General features: G+C 41.8%; 3 protein-coding genes and 1 long non-coding RNA gene across 19 annotated transcripts; 1 reads left to right on the plus strand and 3 right to left on the minus strand.

Moving 5' to 3' along the window:
- Window positions 1–1,587: 1,587 nt before the first annotated feature.
- On the minus strand, window positions 1,588–5,575 carry LOC112279352 (CDK5RAP1-like protein). 2 transcript variants are annotated; one of them, XM_024513719.3, is made up of 7 exons: window positions 5,416–5,575; window positions 4,712–5,115; window positions 4,186–4,443; window positions 3,915–4,061; window positions 3,557–3,785; window positions 2,883–3,420; window positions 1,588–2,565 (listed from the first exon to the last, which is right to left on the minus strand). In XM_024513719.3, the coding sequence occupies exons 2-7, from the start codon at window positions 5,092–5,094 to the stop codon at window positions 2,039–2,041; spliced, it is 2,082 nt and encodes a 693-aa protein (XP_024369487.1). In that variant the 5' UTR covers window positions 5,095–5,115; window positions 5,416–5,575; the 3' UTR covers window positions 1,588–2,038. The 2 variants fall into 2 exon arrangements, with proteins under 2 accessions (XP_024369487.1, XP_024369488.1); XM_024513720.3 differs by having other exon boundaries at window positions 4,712–5,118; window positions 5,416–5,557.
- Window positions 5,576–6,718: 1,143 nt separating this feature from the next.
- On the minus strand, window positions 6,719–8,196 carry LOC141045183 (uncharacterized). The gene is made up of 3 exons (XR_012217145.2): window positions 8,098–8,196; window positions 7,266–7,442; window positions 6,719–6,906 (listed from the first exon to the last, which is right to left on the minus strand). It is a non-coding gene; the product is annotated as an uncharacterized LOC141045183 (long non-coding RNA).
- A 227-nt stretch (window positions 8,197–8,423) lies between these two features.
- Window positions 8,424–11,268, plus strand: LOC112279837 (nudix hydrolase 23, chloroplastic-like). 15 transcript variants are annotated; one of them, XR_016502068.1, is made up of 7 exons: window positions 8,424–8,509; window positions 8,637–8,993; window positions 9,145–9,211; window positions 9,413–9,489; window positions 9,712–9,847; window positions 10,332–10,486; window positions 10,641–11,268. XR_016502068.1 is itself a non-coding variant. In XM_090248716.1 (5 exons), exons 3-5 carry the CDS (start codon window positions 9,435–9,437, stop codon window positions 10,354–10,356), a joined length of 273 nt encoding a protein of 90 aa, XP_090104842.1. In that variant the 5' UTR covers window positions 8,441–8,993; window positions 9,145–9,211; window positions 9,413–9,434; the 3' UTR covers window positions 10,357–10,468. The 15 variants fall into 15 exon arrangements, 8 of the variants coding, with proteins under 8 accessions (XP_090104842.1, XP_090104840.1, XP_090104843.1 ...); XR_016502072.1 differs by having other exon boundaries at window positions 8,441–8,993; XR_016502067.1 differs by having other exon boundaries at window positions 9,413–9,847; window positions 10,118–11,268.
- LOC112279353 (peroxidase 5) lies at window positions 10,397–12,539 on the minus strand. The gene is made up of 3 exons (XM_024513721.3): window positions 11,911–12,539; window positions 11,509–11,688; window positions 10,397–11,166 (listed from the first exon to the last, which is right to left on the minus strand). The coding sequence occupies exons 1-3, from the start codon at window positions 12,136–12,138 to the stop codon at window positions 10,600–10,602; spliced, it is 975 nt and encodes a 324-aa protein (XP_024369489.1). The 5' UTR covers window positions 12,139–12,539; the 3' UTR covers window positions 10,397–10,599.
- Window positions 12,540–19,516: the final 6,977 nt, after the last annotated feature.

The following is a 19,516-nucleotide window of genomic DNA, read 5'->3' on the forward strand; positions in this document are numbered from 1 at the left end:
AGTAGATTTGATATTATCTTGTGGCAAAGCTTTTTAGAAGCTTCATAGACACATATTTGACTTTAAATGTGTTTGTAATTGATTAATAGATTAGAAACTTGGCCAACAAGTTAGCCACATGTTGTATGTGCTAATAGCTTACGAAACAAGCTAATTATGTGGGAAATATATAAGAAACTTATTTTATGAGTTAGACATGTGTCTTGCAAGTTGGACATGTATTGGAGGTCATGTAAAACATTGCCACATAGCTTTTAGTTAGATAGTATATATGGAAGCAAGAATAAAGGCTTCTTCACTCTTATCCATGTCTTTTTAGTCCTTAGTCTTGTTTCAAAACTTTCTAATCTTCTTATCTTTAATAATAGCTATTCTAGTTTCAATACTATATTAGTTTTGAGTGAATATCTATTCTTTTAGAGTTACACAAGAGTATGTTGAGATTTAGGTTCTTTAAAATTCATGTCCTTAATAGTCCAAACTCTTTCAATTTTGTCTCATATTTTCAATCCCATATACCATTTAAAATGAGGGATGAGTTACCAAGCTAGATCTAATACCCAATTAGCAAAAGCCATTGGTTTAACATTTATCAATTGATATCTAAAAAACTATTGGATAATAGCTTGGTGTAATTGAAGAGAAACTAATACACATTTGGATAAGAGTATTTTGCCAACCAAGTTGAATAGCTATGATGCCAAGGAATAGCCTTGTCGCACCTTTCTTTTGATAGAAAATTGTTCCTTTCAACTTGGACAAAAAAAATTCAATCTTGCTAGTAATACATACAAAAAAAAAAGACTTAAATTATCCTAAATCCTATGAATTCTTTTATTTAGTCTTTTTTTTTTGTGACATTTTAGTCTATGTATATATTAATAATAATTATGTGACAATTGTAGCATATTCTAATTTAATTTCTTCTTTCTATTACCTTTTTATAACTTTTTTTTAAAAAATATTTATTTATGATTGAAGTATAAACTTGTACTTTTAATATTTTTTAATCAAAGCCTACATCATTTAAAAATCTATATTTTATATATTAACAATTATATTAATAATAAAAATTACTTAAAATAATTATTATTTTAAAAATCTATTATTGGTTGATTTATCAAAATGCACAAATTTATTAAACTTTACATGTAATCAATTGTTTGCAATTTAAAATACATGCCTATATATTGCTTATATACCTCAAAAGCAAACAAAAGAAATGTTATGTGTAAAAAGTATGTACTGAAATTGTTTATTTATGATCAAAGTTTTGTTGTTTAGAAAACTTTGATCATAAATATTGAATCTAATTTATTTTAATATATATATGGATTATATTTATATAGTGCTCATAGATATTAGATGCTATTTACAATCAGATTGGGATTTTGTGTTGATACCTGGCAATAGAATTATTCTATCCTTTAAACATAAAACATAAATCAACAACACCAACAAAATAACAATTTCATAATATTTTGCTGATATATGTAGAATTTATATTCGAATATACAACGCATCTCTACCCAATAAACAAAAAATCATGTCTTAAGAAACACTAAAACTTAGTAAATCTAACACTCATTTCCAAAAATCCCAATTTCATCAAAACAAGATTAATTATGAATTGAAGGGGTACCATAAGAACGTTTCTCAGTACAGATGTTGCTACTCACCCTGGTCTCTTTTCCTTTCAGGGAGTTTGTATGTAAAAAATCAATGACATCCATGTCTTTCCTTTCTTATCTATACATACTTTAAAAACTGAAAAAGTACAAGAACTAGACAGAGGAAGCAAAGTGTCAAGCTCTCTGTAGTTAAGAGGACTAATTCTCGGGATCACTGACCAGTCACTCCCTGCATTCTCACCAGAATGTTTTGACACCCATAAATAAGAGGACAAAATTATTGTAAACAATAGAATCGACAACCCATCTTGCCTCGATAAAGAATGAGATATTGCAAACCTCTCCAGCAAAACACCAACCATACAGTCAGATCCTTGAAGAAACTTGCTGCAAGTTGATACTATACTCTAACTATATTTTTCATGAAATTGTGTAATGCTAGTCCTCAACAAAGGTTCTCCTCGAAGTGAGGCATGAGTTGTCTCGGTAATATACACTTCGACAAAATCTCCAGGCTTCAAGTCCACCATCTCCTGGCAAGCTTTCCTGTCGAACGGATTACAGCCCTCTTCAGAGACCTCGGCTGCAGAGAGTCCATCCATGACAGGCACTTTAGGAAAAATGACTCTATGCCCCTTGTCACTCTTCCCAACCAGTTCAGTTTCTGGAGCTCGCTTGTTAGGACCTTCTACGAGCACTAGCTGCATTGTCTGTAACTGGGATGTGAACCTTGGCAGAGTTGTTTCCCGAAAAGTGGTTATCATTTCTGCAAGTCGTCTGTTCTTGACAGGCTCAGGTACATCATCCTCATAATTCCGGTGAGCGTGAGTCTTTTCTCTCATACTGTAAGCGAACATATAGGCCATGTCGTAACCCACTTCAGCTACCAATTTAAGAGTATCCTGATGATCTTCCTCAGTCTCCCCGCAGAAGCCTGCACAGTTTAAGCATACAAGTCGACAACTATGAAACATATACGGAACCTATGACTAAGTAGATACTGTTGGGAATAAGAAGCTAGTTGTATCAAATTACTCCTTAAATTTGTATTACACTGAAGTCACTACAAATTAAAATAGTTATTCTAGCTTCAGGTAAATAAATTTACGTAATGTTATGAAAAGGAAAAACGGGTATACATTAGAACGTTACATAAGTTCCGATAGTGACATGAAAAACAAGACACAAACATAGCAAAATGCTGGTTATTCTTGCAATGTGTTAAAGGGTTGGAGGCTGGGGAGGACTAACCAGAAATGAAGTCGCTGCTTATGCTCACATCAGGAATGATCATCCGTATCCTGTCAACGCAAGCCAAATAGGCTTCTCTTGTATATCCACGTCTCATTCTCTCCAACACTCTGGTGCTTCCACTTTGTGCTGGAAGGTGAACCATGTTACAGATGTTGGGTCGATCCCGCATCAGAAACAGTAAATCATCAGGAAAGTCCTTGGGATGTGGGGATGTGAACCGAAATCTCATTTCTGGATATTGAGATGACAGGACGTCAAGAAGGTGTGCGAAACTCAATCCAAGTTCCTTGGTTTTGTAAATGGTAGAAAACCCAGGGCTCAGAGTTGACATGTACTTGGCTTTCTTGTCTCCGAAGCTGGACTCCATAATGGGAGGGAGCTGGCTTTCTTTCCCCTCTTCTACTCCTAAAGTGCTAAGCGATAACAAGCTACCATTTTCATCTCCTCCATCTATTTCGCTAGTGTCGTTGTAACTATTAACATTTTGACCAAGCAATATCACTTCCTTTACACCCTGCTCCCAGAGCTCGCCTACCTGAACTCAATTGAAAAAGAAAAAGGAAAAAAAAAAAAAAAAAAAAAAAAAAAAAAATCTTAGCATAAGAAATGACCACAATAACAAACCTTCACTATAGGAAACGAATAAATGTTAAAAAAACCGTCAAACTTACCTCCCGTGCAATTGAACTAACAGGACGTGAACGCTCCCTGCCTCGTGTGAAAGGTACGATGCAGAATGAGCACATATTGTTGCAGCCGCGCATGACTGATACGAAAGCAGTCACAGAATTCTTTGCAATTCGCACCGGTGAGACGTCTGCGTACGTTTCTTCGAGAGACAACAGAGTGTTGATACCAGTTTGACCTTCATCGACAAGAGAGAGAAGGCGAGGAAGATCCCTGTGAGCAACCATCGCGTCAGCGGTCTTAGCAAGACAGCCACAGGATGACGTTCCGCCAACATTCCCAACGAAAGGAAAGGAATAGTCAAATCTTAGCTAAAACTCACAATCAACAAACTACACTCACCTGTAAGCGTCAGGCCCACAAACTACGTCCACCATTTTGTCAGCAACGATCAGTTTCTCCTTCAAACGTTCAGCCATGCAGCCCAGCACTGCAACCTTGGGAGGCTTGGCTGGACGGGTAGCACTTGTAGCAGGATCACGATTCCACCTGAATAACAGAATTTCATAAAAGTAGAATTAGGTGTTGATACAATCATAAGGATGTTACAAAGTTCACCGTCGCAACTAAAAAGAAGCAAAGTAAAGCTCTAGAAACCAATTAATTCACACACCGGGATTTCAAGTGCTTGAAGTAATTGAGCCGGTGCCAGATTTTATGTTCGGCGTTCTCTCTGATTGCACACGTATTGATAAAGATAATGTCCGACTCTTCAGGTGTTTGAACAATCTCTGTATATCCTGAGTCTTTCATAATAGCGAGCACTATTTCCATATCATTCACGTTCATCTGGCACCCATAAGTCTCCACGTACAACTTCCCACCGTCCACCCTTCGGGATGAGTCCTCCAGGTAAGGCACAACTGTCGCCCTGGATCCCACATTCCCAACTCTTTCAGAATACAGCATCCAAAACATGGATACGAATAGCACATTTCTGTCCTCCAGAACATACATTCCTACAGAATCACGGTCCCCAGTTCGAATGTGATACCGTTCTCGGGAAAAATTATACAATCTACCAGAAACGCAACACTGTAATTAATCCACGGACGGTCGAGTTTCAAAATTCCAGCAGAATCAATGTCCAAATAGAGGTGTGAATCTCTGAGAAAATTTGGAGGGAAAAAGCTACATACGATGGGTCAACATTGAACGGTGAGGACGACTGTAAGTCTTGCTTGAAGAGATCTTGTAAACTTGTTCCTGCAGCTCTTGGAACCGCCAGCTTCTTTTTACCTTTCTGGGCCGGCAAATGAGACGTTGAGAATTGGGACGATTGAAACGAAGAAGACGGCAAAGAACGAGACGTCGTGAGTCTGTTTCCATGCCTCGGCAACAACAACCCCTGGTAATCTTGGCTCACTCTCCGCAGCGTAGAAAACACTCTCTTGGATGCGACCACGTTATATCCCACATCATTCCAATTCAAAAAATAACAGATCTTGTATTTCATAGGCGCCATCGTCGTAAGCTCCGACACGATAGCGGCTGGCGCTTTGTTCAGCCGCAAGAGCTTCATCTTTCACCTCACCTCCCCCTCCTGCTTACAATACCACTCACATGCACACACACACACACACCCAATTCAATTCCTCACCAGCTGACAATGTTGCCCAGAATCCCATCTTCGCACTCAAACCGAAGTTCAATCCCACGATTTGATCGATGATCGCCAAGTTGCATCCCAACACCCAAATAAAATCCGAAATCCAACCTAAATCAGAAACCAGCCCAGACAAACCACAAATCCGAAATAGCAACTAAGGCCTGCCATCAACAACAGGGCCGCTAAAATCCACCCCCCATTAGCGTGTTACACCATTATTCAGCATGCACTCACCGGCTGGGAGACTGAAATTTTAGTGCGAGGCGCTAGTGCAGGCTAGAATTCAACCCTCATTAAGTCCAGAGATCGAAGGGAAAAGTGAGGAAATGGGAGAAAAGACCGTCTGCTTGGAAACAGAGGCTAAATTCGGATGGAGGTGGCATAAGGCCCTTAAACCCTAAAACATTGGTGGGGGAAGTCGAGTTGATAAGAAGATAATGTCGACGGATGGACTTGGACGAACGAACAAATGAACGAACGATAAAGTCCCAGGAGGGCAGCGGTCGTCGGACGACGTCAATAAAACGGGGCTACTCCGTCGGCGTTTTTTCGTGAATCCTCAGTTAGAACGTGTGGCTGAGAATGCGTCCCTTGGGAAGGGGGTGACATCAAGGATAGAACCACCTTGCTCCACTAATGAAGGGTAAAATTCGTGCCCACAATGCATGGCTTCAAGGATTCTACGTGAATACTTAGTAGGAGAAAATAGCAATTCCAGTGTAATGGATTATCAAAGTCTAGAAATAATACATATAATTATTTGATTGGCATGGTCTGTTTCATCTACATAGAAGTAATAAAAAATAAATAAAAATAAAAATAAAAATAAAAACTTGTGTAGATAAGTTTTCACAAATTTTGTGCTACTTTGTTTGATTTTTTTCTTTTTTCTTTTTTGTGATATGTATAGATTATATCTATCACTTGATAGAATTAAAATTGTCCTCCAGTTTCTTTCTACGTCTTTTTGTTTATATTATATCACTTTTTATTACAGTTTGTAAATGCAAGAGAGGTAGTACAAAGATAATATATAGGCAATACTTGAAACATCACACAACCCATAGTTTTATGTATTTACTTTCAATTTTTCTCAACTATTTCTTAGTCACACACCTCAATCACCAAAATAATTCTAATAGCTATAACGTTCATGTTTTAATAATCTGCATTTGCTTTATTTTATTTTATTTTGCATATATCAAATTTATGTTCAAGGGGTGACACAATTTAAGATATTTAGACTTTAATTAACAAGGAAAAATTACATATTAATGTTGGAGGTTGAGTTAGTAACGTTAAGGTTAGTTGAAAAACCTTTAGTTTGCAAGGTGTCAAAGATATACTTAAGGTTTTTAACTTGCAAAGTCTCATCTGCGTACAATAACGGCAAGTCCATTTTTCTAGCTGAAATTATACTTTAGCGAGCCAGGCATCAAGGTCCAGCTTAATGTACCACACGAAAGTAAATAAAAATAAAAAACAAAACAAAACAAACAAACAAATTACAAAAAATATCAAGAAAACGAGTCGAGGAGGCCTCCGAATCGCACATACTTGAGATGTGTGGTTTTTATGAACACATATGAAGTAACAGGAATACCTCCTTCACAATACCAAACAAGGACCAAGTGCTACTTCTTTACAAGCAGGTCTATGGAACAATGTCTATAGCTGCGATTGGAAGCAGCACGTCTCGAGTTTCCAACTCTCGCGTAGGTATCCCTGGAGAAATGTGCCAAAAACCCAGAGCACTTCAAAAATTCGCTGAGCTGTGGATAACTCTGGACACAAGCAAACCACATGACTTGACAATACAAAAATTCTTTGCATCTTCCAGTGGAAAAAACATTTCCGACATAAATTAAGAAGAAATAACTGATAAGCCCCTTACAAGTCCTAAATGAACATATTAAGCACAACACGTGCTAAATTCTTAAGATTCCACAAGCGTTCCTCAAACGAAAAACATTTATCTACACTACGCGGCATCTCATAGTCCTGTGCATACAACAAGGAAGCACTTAAAAGTACGAGAGGCAGACATGTGAAAGCATATCTTTGCGGAAAGGATTTTGACCGACCTCATGGCGTCTGCCAAAGTCTAGTTGTGTGAGTGGTGAGGCCGGGATGGAGGTGGCGGTGGATTGCCATGTGATGCGTTAGCTGGTCCATGACTTGCTGGTCCAGCAGGAGCCGAATGTTCAGGGCCTGAGTCCCCGCCACCAAATAGCCATGGTAGACACATGCTTCCCACTTACCTGCTCATCAACAACCAACTCGTGTCTTCAAAGGAGCTAATGAAATTAAGCCTCAGGAAACTCACGGGTGCAATAGGACACATATTTGTGCCCTCAAGGGCTGAACAGAAAAGATTCGACGACAATCATAACCGGCTAACATTGAATTACAACTACGACCCTACCGTGATCACGGCTCCGGCGCGATATCTTGGCCAGTCAGCTTGACGACTTCATTTTCTCACAACGAGATGTTAACATGATTGATAGTAAAAGATTTGCAACGATTTTTCCTACCTATGATGGTCAGGAACGCAAAGAATCTAACTCTATACCTTACAACCAGTAACCGAGACGACCTTTCACGGCTATGTTGCACTTTGCTTCAGCAATACCACCAACCCTCGCGACAATCTGAGACAAACCTCACAAAACTGCACAAAGTCACAATACTAGATCGAATTGGGGATACTGATGACAGAAAGAGCCACTATTAACCCTAAGCTCCAATCTCTCATCACTTTCTAAAACACAAAGTTCGAATGATTTCCACGACATTCAATCGACCAAAGACATACTTTCAAAATTGTTCACCAGGAAATTGCACCAGAGATCTCACGCAGACGCAATACAGAGCCGTGATAGAAAACAGGAGCTAGAAATTTGAGTAACATACTTGATTAATACAACCCTGTTAAGATTAAAGCTCGCCACTGCTTCACTTGCTAACTTCCGATCCAATTCACAACGGGCTACACCGCAAGAACAATCTCACCACTGATTCAACAAAGGGCGTGTTGAGTCCCCTCCCCCTCATCTGCTGAATCCCAATGCACCCAAGAGGCTGACACGTTGATCCCCACGTGGTTGGAAGCAATGAGACAAGGCCGCGAGAGAGACGACGAAGGAAAGAAAACTGCGGAAAGAAGCCGTGCCGCAAAGAAATGGAAAGGAAAGTAAAGGAGGAGGGAGTGGCTATGGCAAGGTAAATATTACAGCGACTCTTCAATGAGCAGTTTGGTCGAGGATTGGACTCTTTACTGTTGCAGGCTTTCTTTGTTGTTAGGAAAAGGCAGGCGCTGTGTTGGGTGCGCTCTAATGACTTCTCGGGACTTGGGACGAGGAAATCTGATGAGATTGACAAGGAAGGATTGATGAGGTTTGGGTTTTGTATTAAGTTGTGGGCTGTTTAACACGATAATTGCTTCCTACCAGGTGTACGTCGATCGTCTGCATCGCGGCGCATTGCTTTCCTACTGTGTCGTTGTCCACGACGCATTGGTGCTTGTTGCTGGCACCTGTGGGACTTTCTTCAGGAGGGGTGGGAAAAGTTATTATATCAGGGTTCAGGTACACGGCCGTGAAGTTGTTGGTGGGTTTGGTTCGTCTTGGAGGTCTCGAAATCTCGACAGGAGGTTTGCAAGGGATCGTGCGATAAGCAACTCAAGCAAAAGCGGCTTGGACGTTGTCGCAGGCAGAATGTCGAAGACTGGGGACGTTCCGGTGGTGATTTCTGAGAACCTCAGTGCCGTGGATACGTCTAGTTCTGACAATGTGAAAGCAAGACCTCAGGTTTGTGAGGTTTTTCTCTATTTTCTACATGCTCCAAAGGTTTACATGCTGGTTTTTAGAAGTATTCATATTGGATGGTTACGTGCAGTAGGTGCTTTGCGGGCTTTATCTCTCTAATTCTCAGATAGGATCTAACCAGTAGTTCCTGCAGGTAATTAGACCATTGATAAACTTCTGCCCGAAGTGTGGAGGGGCGATGGAGCAACGGATACCAGAGGGTGAGCATGAAATGCGGTTTGTTTGTTCCATGTGTGGTGTAATATATTATCAGAATCCTAAGATGGTATGTATGTGACCATCTCTTATTGTGAAAGACTTGCTCTGCATTTACTCATTAGTGAACTTGGAGAGGTTCCATGGAGAAGATTTTGATCTCTTCTGTCGATCGCTGACATTTCGTGCCGTTATATTTGCATCAGGTGGTGGGTTGTCTTGTGGAGCATGAGAACTAGGTGCTACTTTGCAGAAGGAGCATTGAGCCTTCGCAGGGTCTTTGGTGAGATCCCGTATAGCCATAGAACAATTGCAAGACGGACTGAGGAACTGATCAGCAGTAAGATTCTACAGAATTGGGAAGAGGACTTAATATTCCATTCGTAGAATTTTGTTGACTTCCTCCGTAATTCGACAATACTTCGTGAAACAGAAGGATAACTAATTTCAAGGAATGATTTGTGCCTGTGCTTGCATTAAGTGCTGACTGCACAGCGGTTATCAGGACATTGCCAGCAGGGTACATGGAGCTTGGGGAGTCAGCTGCTGAAGGTGCAGCTCGTGAGACTCTTGAGGAAGCTCAGGCAGACGTGGAAGTTGTTAGCCAGTTTGCTCACCTTGATATCCCGCTCATTGGCCAGGTTTGTGCTTTTAGTTCCAGTAGAGTTGCATAGTCCGTATGTGTGAACTTAATTTATATAACCTTGTAGCAATGCTAAATGAATGAAATATTTTGAATCTGTTTAGAGATGATTGTTCATTCATAATGTTTGAATTTTATCAAGTCATTTCTCCTAGGTTTGTGAACACATTTCTAGGATCAAGGTTTAAATAATATCCGCGTCTGAGAGTAGGTGATCCAGTATGTTATGTTGGGTTGCACTGATAGATTGTATGTCCGATTGTTCCAGTATGTTATGTTGTGTTGCTTCAGGCTTGCTTTCTCCTCCGGAGATGTAAGAATACGACTTCATCATAAATTGCCTCTTTAGCGCTTTTGTGCAACTCCATTTTCCCTGGAAACCTTGCTTCACCTCAAAGTGATGAAGACCGTGCTGAAAGCTATATTGCTTTCAGGAGTGAAATTTCTTAGACAAATATGTGAATGTGATGGACATCTAGCAGGTATCGCCCAACTTTCAGCCATTGAGCCTAGATTCCCGATCAATGCGATTGAGTTATGTCCAGCGTACTGAAAACCTTGTCTGTTTGAGACAATTCACTCCACTTTTATTTTGAACGACAAGAATGACGCTCATGCTGAGCCTCCAACAATCATGGTACACTTTCTAGCTGTTTATACAGTTTTATATACTGATTGTTCCAACATGCCTGCATTGCCTGGGATGTTCCAGTGTTCAGGCAACTGACGTGATGCTAATCTGTGGTCGATCTAATTAACTTGTCGGCAATTGGTACGAATCTGACCGGCAGATCCAGTTAAAACATTGAACCGAGCCATAACCACCATTGCCCTACCAAAATTGCCGCCGAAAGCGGGTCCATTGTTGGCCGCCACTTCGCCCTGGGTGGAGGTGTGGTCCATCAGGTGCTGATCGGATGCTATCACCCCCCTGTTCCTGATGATGTTATCGAAGTATTGGGAGTCAAAGGTGCCTGGGGAGACCTCGTCAATGTTGATTTCGGGAGTTGCGGCGGAGTCAGGACACTGTGTCTTAAGGAATTCTAAGAGGTCGGCTGGAAGGGAAGGGTCGGATCCTGTTGCACTGTTGGGATAATTGTATAGACGATCAACGATGAATTGGCAGTGAGCAACACCGATTGAGTGACTGCCCGACAGGGCGACCATGTGTGCAGCGTTCAAGTTCTTGGCCGCGAAATTAGCAAGAAGCTCGGGCACTGTCATGGTTTGGAGAGGCAGCTCTAGAGGGGGATCTGCAGAACTTGATGTAAATCCATCCCTCCTCCCACCAGACACATCCCAGCCCTCACCTCCGGTCTGCGATAGCCATGACAAAATTGTAAACCCATCAGTAACGCCATCAACAATCTTGATTTTCATTAACCACTGTAAAGCATATATTAAGCTCACAATTCGACTTCCTTGTGATTCTTTCTCACCAAGATTTGAATTCTCTTGCAATGTTGAACAGCCAAGTCACAGGTCAACTGGTAAATTCAACCAGTCTTGCTGCTATCTTTACTCAATGCTGAGCACAGTTGGTGTCGTGACGACAGAGCGTCTTACCACTGCGTAGTCCTAGCTCCCTCTTTCAGGTATTGAATAAAGAATTTCTTGAAGTGACTACCGTATGCAGAGGAGAAATCAGTACCAACTTACCAGCAAGACACTATCACGAGCTGCGTACTGCAAGATATCGGCGCAGGAAACAGTTCCTGGGCATGCATCCTCCACCGCTGTTTTAGCCGCATCTATAGCGTCAAATCCATGCAGGTTCACATTGACTGCCGCCGCTTTCTCCGAATCTACTCCGTCTAGCAACACCGAAGCATCACAGCCCTGGAACGCAATTTAGGTTGCTCGTCAATCACAACATGAGCCAGTACATGTCCACACTCTATACCGACAAAATTTCCAATTTGGGATGCTGGTCACGTAGGATCATGACGTACAATCCTAGAGTGTCGTAACATGTTCAGTTGATGAAGTTAATGCATACTTCATATTTGATGGGAGGACATAATTTACAGACAAAGACACAACAATGGAGTTGGAACTCACACGAACGAAGCAGTCATGAAATGCGAGGCGCAAAACGCCAGGAGCGGTTGTAGGGTCCCGAGTGTACGAATCCCACATTGAATTATAAATTATGGTTTCTACCGTGGGACAGGAGTTAGTGTAATAGCCGACGGCAAGCCCTTGAGCCTCTGCATGGCTGCTTAAGCACGTCAATGAGATGGCCACGGCCAACAAGGCAGCCACCAAACCTCCTTGATAAATTGACATCCTCCCCTACTAATTTTCCTTTCGCAATCAGCACAAGTGTTCGTGCTCACAAGCTCCAAGAGTAACTATACAATCGATCAAAAATCTCGTTGATTCCGCTGTCGCAGAGGATGATGCAGCACAGTGCTGAACAAGCTTACAAGCTTCCTTGCATCTACAATTGTCCACTCTTTCCAGCCATTCACACCGCCTTCTGCCCAGCGCTAGTAATTCACAGGTCCGCAGTCACGAAGAACCTGAAGCACAACGAAGTCTAGGCAACGAGTCGAAAACCACACGAAGTCTGGGTAGTCAAGTACAAGTTACAACATGTCGGCCAAATCCGGAAGCTCGACCTCGCACCCTACGCGTACTGGCGATCCCACCGTATCGTATGGGGATAATGACTGAGGGGAAAGCACTCGAAATGGAACTAAAGTACACAACGATCGCGAAGGCATAAATACTCGGCACCCTGCACCGCACAGCCATCGATGCATTGTACTTAAAGAACTGTGCAGTACCTCGATGCCGGCGCAGCGGGAGGGCACGGCATCTAGATCTCTCGCAGGTCAATGGGGTGACTTTCCGGAGACGGTATCACGGCCCTGTGACGCGCCACAAGGCGGGGCCACGGTTCATATGCGTTGAATTGCCATCCCCATCGCCGGAACGACGGATGCTACGCTAGATGTGTGGAACACACCCCCATAGCGGATTGAATTTGCGGCACCCGATCGACCCAACCCCCTTGCCCAGTGGCTCAGACTGGGCACCGAATATGGCAATGATGATAAGCGTCGGGAGCTGGGGTGGGGGCAAACTTTCTTTACCAGTTCCAGTCTGTTTGCGTTCATGATTTCCCCGAAATTGTGCAATCCGATTTGCGGGCCTGCCTCTCGTTTTCCTTGTTCCGCAGCCGCGACCTGCAGCAGCGTGGCCGCCCTGCGAGTACAGTGACTGCAGGTGCGCCGTGGATCTATGGGTTTCTCCGTCCCTTCGCTAATGCAGGATTATTGCTTCGCATCCTGCTCACTTTGGATTGCTTTTGTGTGCTCCTTAACACGGTCTTATCCTCTGGTGTTCGCTTCCTCAGCATGCTCGACGTTGACTTGGTCCCATTATCTGTTGACTTTTTTTAATAATGAATCTTGCAAGCATGCCCTTGCTTTTCTATCTGTCTTTCTTTCTTTATTTATATTATTTTACTGTTTGTAAATGTTCTGTCGTGATTCTGTTTGGTTGAGTAGATGTGATGGGGACGTAAGTTCATTGCCGTTATTTGTAGTCATGCTTGTTGTGTACAAAATGAGAAATCATACATAAAATCATTTCTAATATACATTCAGACTTACATGTTTGTTAGATTTATATATATGTACACACATATATGCATACATGCATACATGCATATGTGCGTCTAATAGTTATCTTAATATGAAATTATACTGCTTTTTCATTACCGTTTTTTCCTCCACGTTCAGCACATGATGCATCAACTATTATTGCAATCACTTTTGGTGTTCTCTAAAATGAAGGTAAAATAATAAAAATAAAAATGGTTATAAACATACTCATTCGGAGTACAACGTGTGTACAAACACACAGTAGTCTACTTTCCAAATTCTACATGTTACCCTGTCATCGATATGTTACCAAGGTTAAACAAAATGCATGCCGTTAACACTGAAATTGTAGGTTTCCACAAAACAAGGGTAGTTGGTATTCAGCTAAAGCTTTGGTAGGAAGCACCATAAATGTGATATACTCATTCAAGTAATAATATCGTAAATAATATGAATCAACTATTTGCTGTGGTAAGCGTGAGATGACTATTAAAAGGCGGTGGGTCCATAGTCCATCGGTGCAGGAACTCAGCTCCCCTTGTGCCAAGGCAAAGCTGAGGTGATTAATCATTGACTCTGTTACCTAGGTTTGAGGTCAACAGCTATAAGTCAAAGTCAAATGTTTGAAATGATATTTTAATGCGAGGTTTGACACGGCTCCACAACCTTGTACGGAGAAGTCAAACTTTAGTTCTTTTAACTTTAAATGCATAAACGATTATACTAAACTCTGACTTTCAAAACCATTGTGTAGCCTAAACCACGTTGGGTTCACTACAGAGAAAAAAGTGCTTACACTTTGGAACCTATTTCATCATGGTTTTGGTGGAAAATTTCATAGTGGCACATGGCAAAGGGAAAGAACAGGGTTGAGATTCTTCCAAAGTGTTATTACTAAGTTGCAAACTCCTGACTTCAAACGAAAAATCCCACACGCTCACTAATGACCTCAACCCTAATTCTCATCTTACAACATCACGCACTTAAAACCATGGAGAAAAACTTTCACCATCTTCACTTCAAGGTGTCTTGAGCTCATGTTCAAGTTGTCAAGCTTGAGAGCAATGGTATCAAGCATGAAGAGTTTCATGACGTTGCATGTTCGCCTCCACACTCCCACTGAGTTCACAAATGAAATCAGCTGAGTCATGGAACAACAATACAGAACCACGTTTTTCCATATGAATTTGATCAACTGTAAGTTTTGCAGGTTTCAGTGACTGGGAAACATGAGTAATGCCTCCATGATAGAACTGTTTATTAAGCCAATCTATGTTGGATTAGCCGCTGCGGCAAGGACCGAAGGACTTGTCCGTGTTATAGGGCTTCTGCCGAGCAAATTGAATTGGCCACTCGTTACCGCAATTGATCAAACGAGATTAGTGGTTTCGGTTTACCCCAACAACTGCAGAATATACTTCACTTCTGTACCGATGGTGACGACTTCATGGACCATGCTGACATTATTGGGATACCATATTGATTTGTGCTCCTTGTACATCCCCGCTGTGTCCAGATCAGCGCAAGTCTGAATTTTACTCTCGTCATGCACTATAGTATATCAGAACCTCCGCTTGAGACGTGGGCCCTCTAAAGGAAGTCGAAACTGTATCAAAAAGAGTGGGCGGTTATTGAGAGGTGGATGCAGATTGTCAACAGAGCTCAATTATCAAGAGACCCATTGACACTTGCCAGTGGAAACATCCTGCATAGTGTTTGCTCGAACAATTATTGGGAGCATCTGAGGATTGAGGAGAATCCGTGAAAGTTCTAACTTTCATCGCAAGTTAATAGATGAGTGAGAATTTCTGCGACAAATGCATATTCACCACGCCATTCCTCAAAGTTTCAGTAAAAAGAAAAATACTGCAGGTGGTAGTTATACAATATTCGATTACTACAGTGATCGACAAACGGCTTGAATTGGAAACCGTAACACTGTAGGCCGTGATTCTGATGCGCGTGTTTATGGAGCAGACTACATGCTTCCTTGTAAGTTCCTTTAAATCAACCTCCACTTGGTGACTGTAATTTGACTTGTGTACGCTTTTGCTGACTGGTCGAAAGATGGGGTCAATGGATGTTTTTGAAATCTTACGACGAGTGTGCTCGATGTGCTCTGAACAGTTATATGAACAGTCATATGAACAATTATGTGAACTATTTAGATATGTTACCTAAATACTTGAATCTACTTTTGTATACAACGAGATTGACTTTTTGAACGTTGGTTTGAAAATGTGAGAAATAAACCAGCGTTCGAATTTTGAAAAAAAACCAATTATTTTGTCAAAACCGTATTATTTGACTTTTGGATTTTGGGATAAACCGGACCCCTTCCGGTAACTCACATGGACGAAAGTTTGTACATCGAAACTGAAGTATTTCGATGTGCATACTTAACCCACGGTCCAGCGAGAATATTAACATTCAAATGAATGGAGCGAACGTACCCCCTTTGTCCATGAACCGAATTCAACAGGCGTGAATAGTGCTCCTGGTCTCCCTCGATGCAAGGTAAGAATTCAAGTTTCGCTCCGGCAGTGAAAACCACAAACATCTTCCTCAACGACGTGACGATCTCACCATCCAAATTCTGAATGGCCCATCAGCACGCTCAGCTAATCCACAAAGGATCCAGGTCGACACACATCAGCATCGCACACATCAGCATCGTTGTAGCATTACTCAATGTCAGTGACATGATTATTCGTTGCATCACACAAGTTACCACACAAAGGTTTGCAGTCGGCAATGCTGCAACTAAAGAACTGTATTTTTGTGAGAACCAAAAATTGAATGGACAAAATGAAGCTGCCCTCCACGAATTGCCCTCATCTCACCAACTGGGACCGGGATGTCGACAGCGGTGTCGGTAAAGCCATCACCAACGATCGACAAGTGGGGGACCATCGGCGGGCCCATCGGGATCGTATCCGGGATCTCACAAGATCGGGGCCATCCAATCTAAAGCTGAACTGTGAAGCAAATAAGCAGGGCGGATTCCCCGATGTCGGGTGGGCGGAGCCGGCACCCCTGCCCCAACACACACACACACACTGCACACACCGTGACGGAATGTGCACGTGGGCGGACTTGGGTGCAAGGAGGAGAAACCGACTGCGTGGACCCCATCTCCCGATGTGGGTCCCGCCCTCCCTCCCTCTCTTCACAACTGCTGTAGTACAGTGGGGGGAGAGAGAGAGTGTGAGTGAGTGAGTGAGTGTGTGTGTGTCTAGATGTATTCATTGTCGATCTGTCTCGACAGCAGCTGCAGCATAGCATGAGTTTCGTTGCGTTGGACCGTATTGTGTTGTATTATTGCTGCTGTTGTATTATTGCAGCTGAGTGATGTGTGCGTTGAATGCGGAAGCCTGGAATGCGATGTCTGTGACTCTTGGCAACTGGGTAGTTTACAAGATTGTGAGGTTTGTAACAAAGCATGTGCTTCACTCCACTCTGAACTGCCTTCTCTTCTCTTCCCATTGTGACATCGCATTTCTCTCTCTCTCTCTCTCTCTCTCTCACTATATATATATATATATATATATACATATATGAATATACTTTTATGATCAATGAGTAGGTAAGTATATATATATACATATGTCTGTCTTTGATGATTAATTTGTAAGTCTTAATTACTATAGAGTTGGAGTAACAATATGGAAAGTGGGGTTATATTTGTAGATGAGGTGAAGACTATGTCACAAAGTGTTGAATGAATGCACTTTCAATTTTTCAATGTGTTGTCACGGACACAGAAAGGTGAGCGGATACAGACTCGAGATCTAACAAGAAGTTCAAGAAGAACTGGCAAGAATTAGATTAATCAGATGAAAACAACACTAAAGAGGTGAGCTAGAGCTCCAAGAGATGTGTTGTTGAGACTGAAGAACTCTTCAGCCTCGATTCTAATATATACTTCTATTTAGGAAGCTTCTCAAGCAACTTCTACCAACTAGGAAGCTTCTAGAAGGTTCCAGAGATTTGCTTCTAGAAGGTTCTAAAAACTTATCTCTAGAAGGTTCTAAGGACTATGTCCCTAATATCTTCTACTAACTAAGAAGCTTCTAGAAGGTTCCAGAGACTTACTTCTAGAAGGTTCTAGAAACTTGTCTCTAGAAGGTTCTAAGGATTATGTCCCTAACATCACCCCCTCCTTTAGCTTCGAGGTCTCTGAGAAGCAATGTTGTTGATCAGTACCAACACAAGAAAATGAAGATCTGTCGCATAACATCTGCTATGAACTCCGACTGTTGTTCACGAGGCAAGTGGTTCATCGACCCTTGAAGCCAATGATAGAGGCCCACTCTTTCAACTTCTGATCAAGCATGAACTTCCGTGTCCTCATTGTGAAATTGTCCTACAAACACGCCTTCTGGCTGACCATCGTAAGAAGGCTCGGACTCAAATACAATCACCAATGATTGGTTACTCGGTATCCTCCGTCGTCATCGTGGTGTAGGCGGTTCTTCATCTCGAGATCGCCTTCGTCAGCTAGTCGGTTGAGATAATCTAACTGGCATAGTATCTATCTCTTGGCTATCCATATCAGAAGACCAAACTATAGCTACTGAAAAAATTCTATTTTATCTTGGAGAAAATAACTACAACAACTACGAATTTTGGTGGTGCTCTCCCCCTTTCTTATATTCTAGGGTGAGCAAGATTCAGAAGGAAGCTATCGTCGAACCGAATTAGGTTGTTGATGATGTTGTTGATGAAACTCCTATACCTTTTCCGACACATTGGCGAGATTTTCAACTGGCTCCCACGTTCGCTCATTAATGTCGTAGCCGCAGCAATGAATAAGATACTTCAACTTGCTCCACCTTCGTTGTGAATCTAGTACCTTTCCAACCTCGTATTCCTCGTGGTTCTCGATCTCAATACTAGGTGGCGGACATTGTACTCTTCTAGGAAAAGACGACTCTCGATAAGGCTCTAACAGAGAAATATGAAAGACTGGATGTACCTTCATAGAAGCCGGTAATTCCAGACAGTACGCCACTGGATTGATTTGCTTCTGGATGATAAATGGTCCCAATCTTTGATAGTCCAACTTATCACATGGTCGCTTAGTCTTGATATTCCATCTAAGAAGCCATGCTTTATCTCCAATTTTGAAAGTAGGTGCTTGATTCCAAAATCTATCTGCAAACGCCTTGTAGGATTCTTGAGCAGATTGTAATTGAAGCTTCAATGTATTTTGAAGTTCTAATAGTTGTTTCGTAAATCTTTCAGGTACTGGATTGTTATTTGTTGACGGACTCAATAAATCAAGCTTCGGATGATACCCATAGTTGGAAAAGAATGGTGTGTATTGAGTCGACGCATAGAGGGTGTTGTTATATGCAAACTCGACTAGCGACAGATATGTGGTCCAATCGTCTTGCTGATAGTTGATGCTGCATCGTAAGTATTGTTCCAAGACTTGGTTCACCCGTTCCATTTGGCCGTCAGTTTTAGGATGAAAAGCCGAAGAAAGCTTGATATCCATCTTCAGTATTTTAAAGAGAGATCTCCAAAACTTTGATACGAACTGGGTTCCTTGATCTGATACAATATCATCTGATAGTCCATGATATCGATACACATTATCGAGAAAGAGCCTTGCTGTGACTTCATTGGACGATGTCTTCTTGCAAGGAACAAAGTGTGCCATCTTTATAAGCCAATCTACCACGACAAAGATGCTCTCAAATAAGTTCGATGATGGAAGATCCATGATGAAGTCCATGGAAACTGAAGACCATGATCGACGTGGAATCGATAATGGCTATAGGAGTCCATAAGGGCGATGCCAAGGATTCTTGGATCTTGAACAGATGTCGTAGGAGAGGGCAAAATCTTTCACATCCTTCCACATTTGGGGCCACCAAAAATCTCGAGAAATAAGCTCCAAGGTCTTGTTGAATCCAAAATACCCCGCACTTGGAAAATCGTGGCGAGATTGAAGAACTCGGAGTCGTGTTGGTCCTTTTGGGATATACAATCACTCGTCAAAATATAAAAGATCTCCCTCCACCTTGAATTTGTCGTCATTGGCA

Source organism: Physcomitrium patens, chromosome 3 (assembly GCF_059467195.1).
Source record: "Physcomitrium patens ecotype Gransden chromosome 3, ASM5946719v1, whole genome shotgun sequence".
Lineage (NCBI taxonomy): Eukaryota > Viridiplantae > Streptophyta > Bryopsida > Funariales > Funariaceae > Physcomitrium > Physcomitrium patens.

Coding starts and splice junctions, on each gene's coding strand:
- LOC112279352 (XM_024513719.3), bottom strand. CDS start 5,094: ATGAAGCTCTTGCGGCTGAACAAAGCGCCAGCCGCTATCGTGTCGGAG. Junction 3,421..3,556: donor TTAGTTCAATTGCACGGGAG/GTAAGTTTGACG, acceptor AATTGAGTTCAG/GTAGGCGAGCTCTGGGAGCA. Junction 2,566..2,882: donor AAGCAGCGACTTCATTTCTG/GTTAGTCCTCCC, acceptor TAAACTGTGCAG/GCTTCTGCGGGGAGACTGAG.
- LOC112279837 (XM_090248714.1), top strand. CDS start 9,435: ATGAGAACTAGGTGCTACTTTGCAGAAGGAGCATTGAGCCTTCGCAGG. Junction 9,547..9,711: donor GACTGAGGAACTGATCAGCA/GTAAGATTCTAC, acceptor AGCGGTTATCAG/GACATTGCCAGCAGGGTACA. Junction 9,848..10,140: donor ATATCCCGCTCATTGGCCAG/GTTTGTGCTTTT, acceptor GTGTTGCTTCAG/GCTTGCTTTCTCCTCCGGAG.
- LOC112279353 (XM_024513721.3), bottom strand. CDS start 12,138: ATGTCAATTTATCAAGGAGGTTTGGTGGCTGCCTTGTTGGCCGTGGCC. Junction 11,689..11,910: donor TTCATGACTGCTTCGTTCGT/GTGAGTTCCAAC, acceptor ATTGCGTTCCAG/GGCTGTGATGCTTCGGTGTT. Junction 11,167..11,508: donor CTCGTGATAGTGTCTTGCTG/GTAAGTTGGTAC, acceptor TGGCTATCGCAG/ACCGGAGGTGAGGGCTGGGA.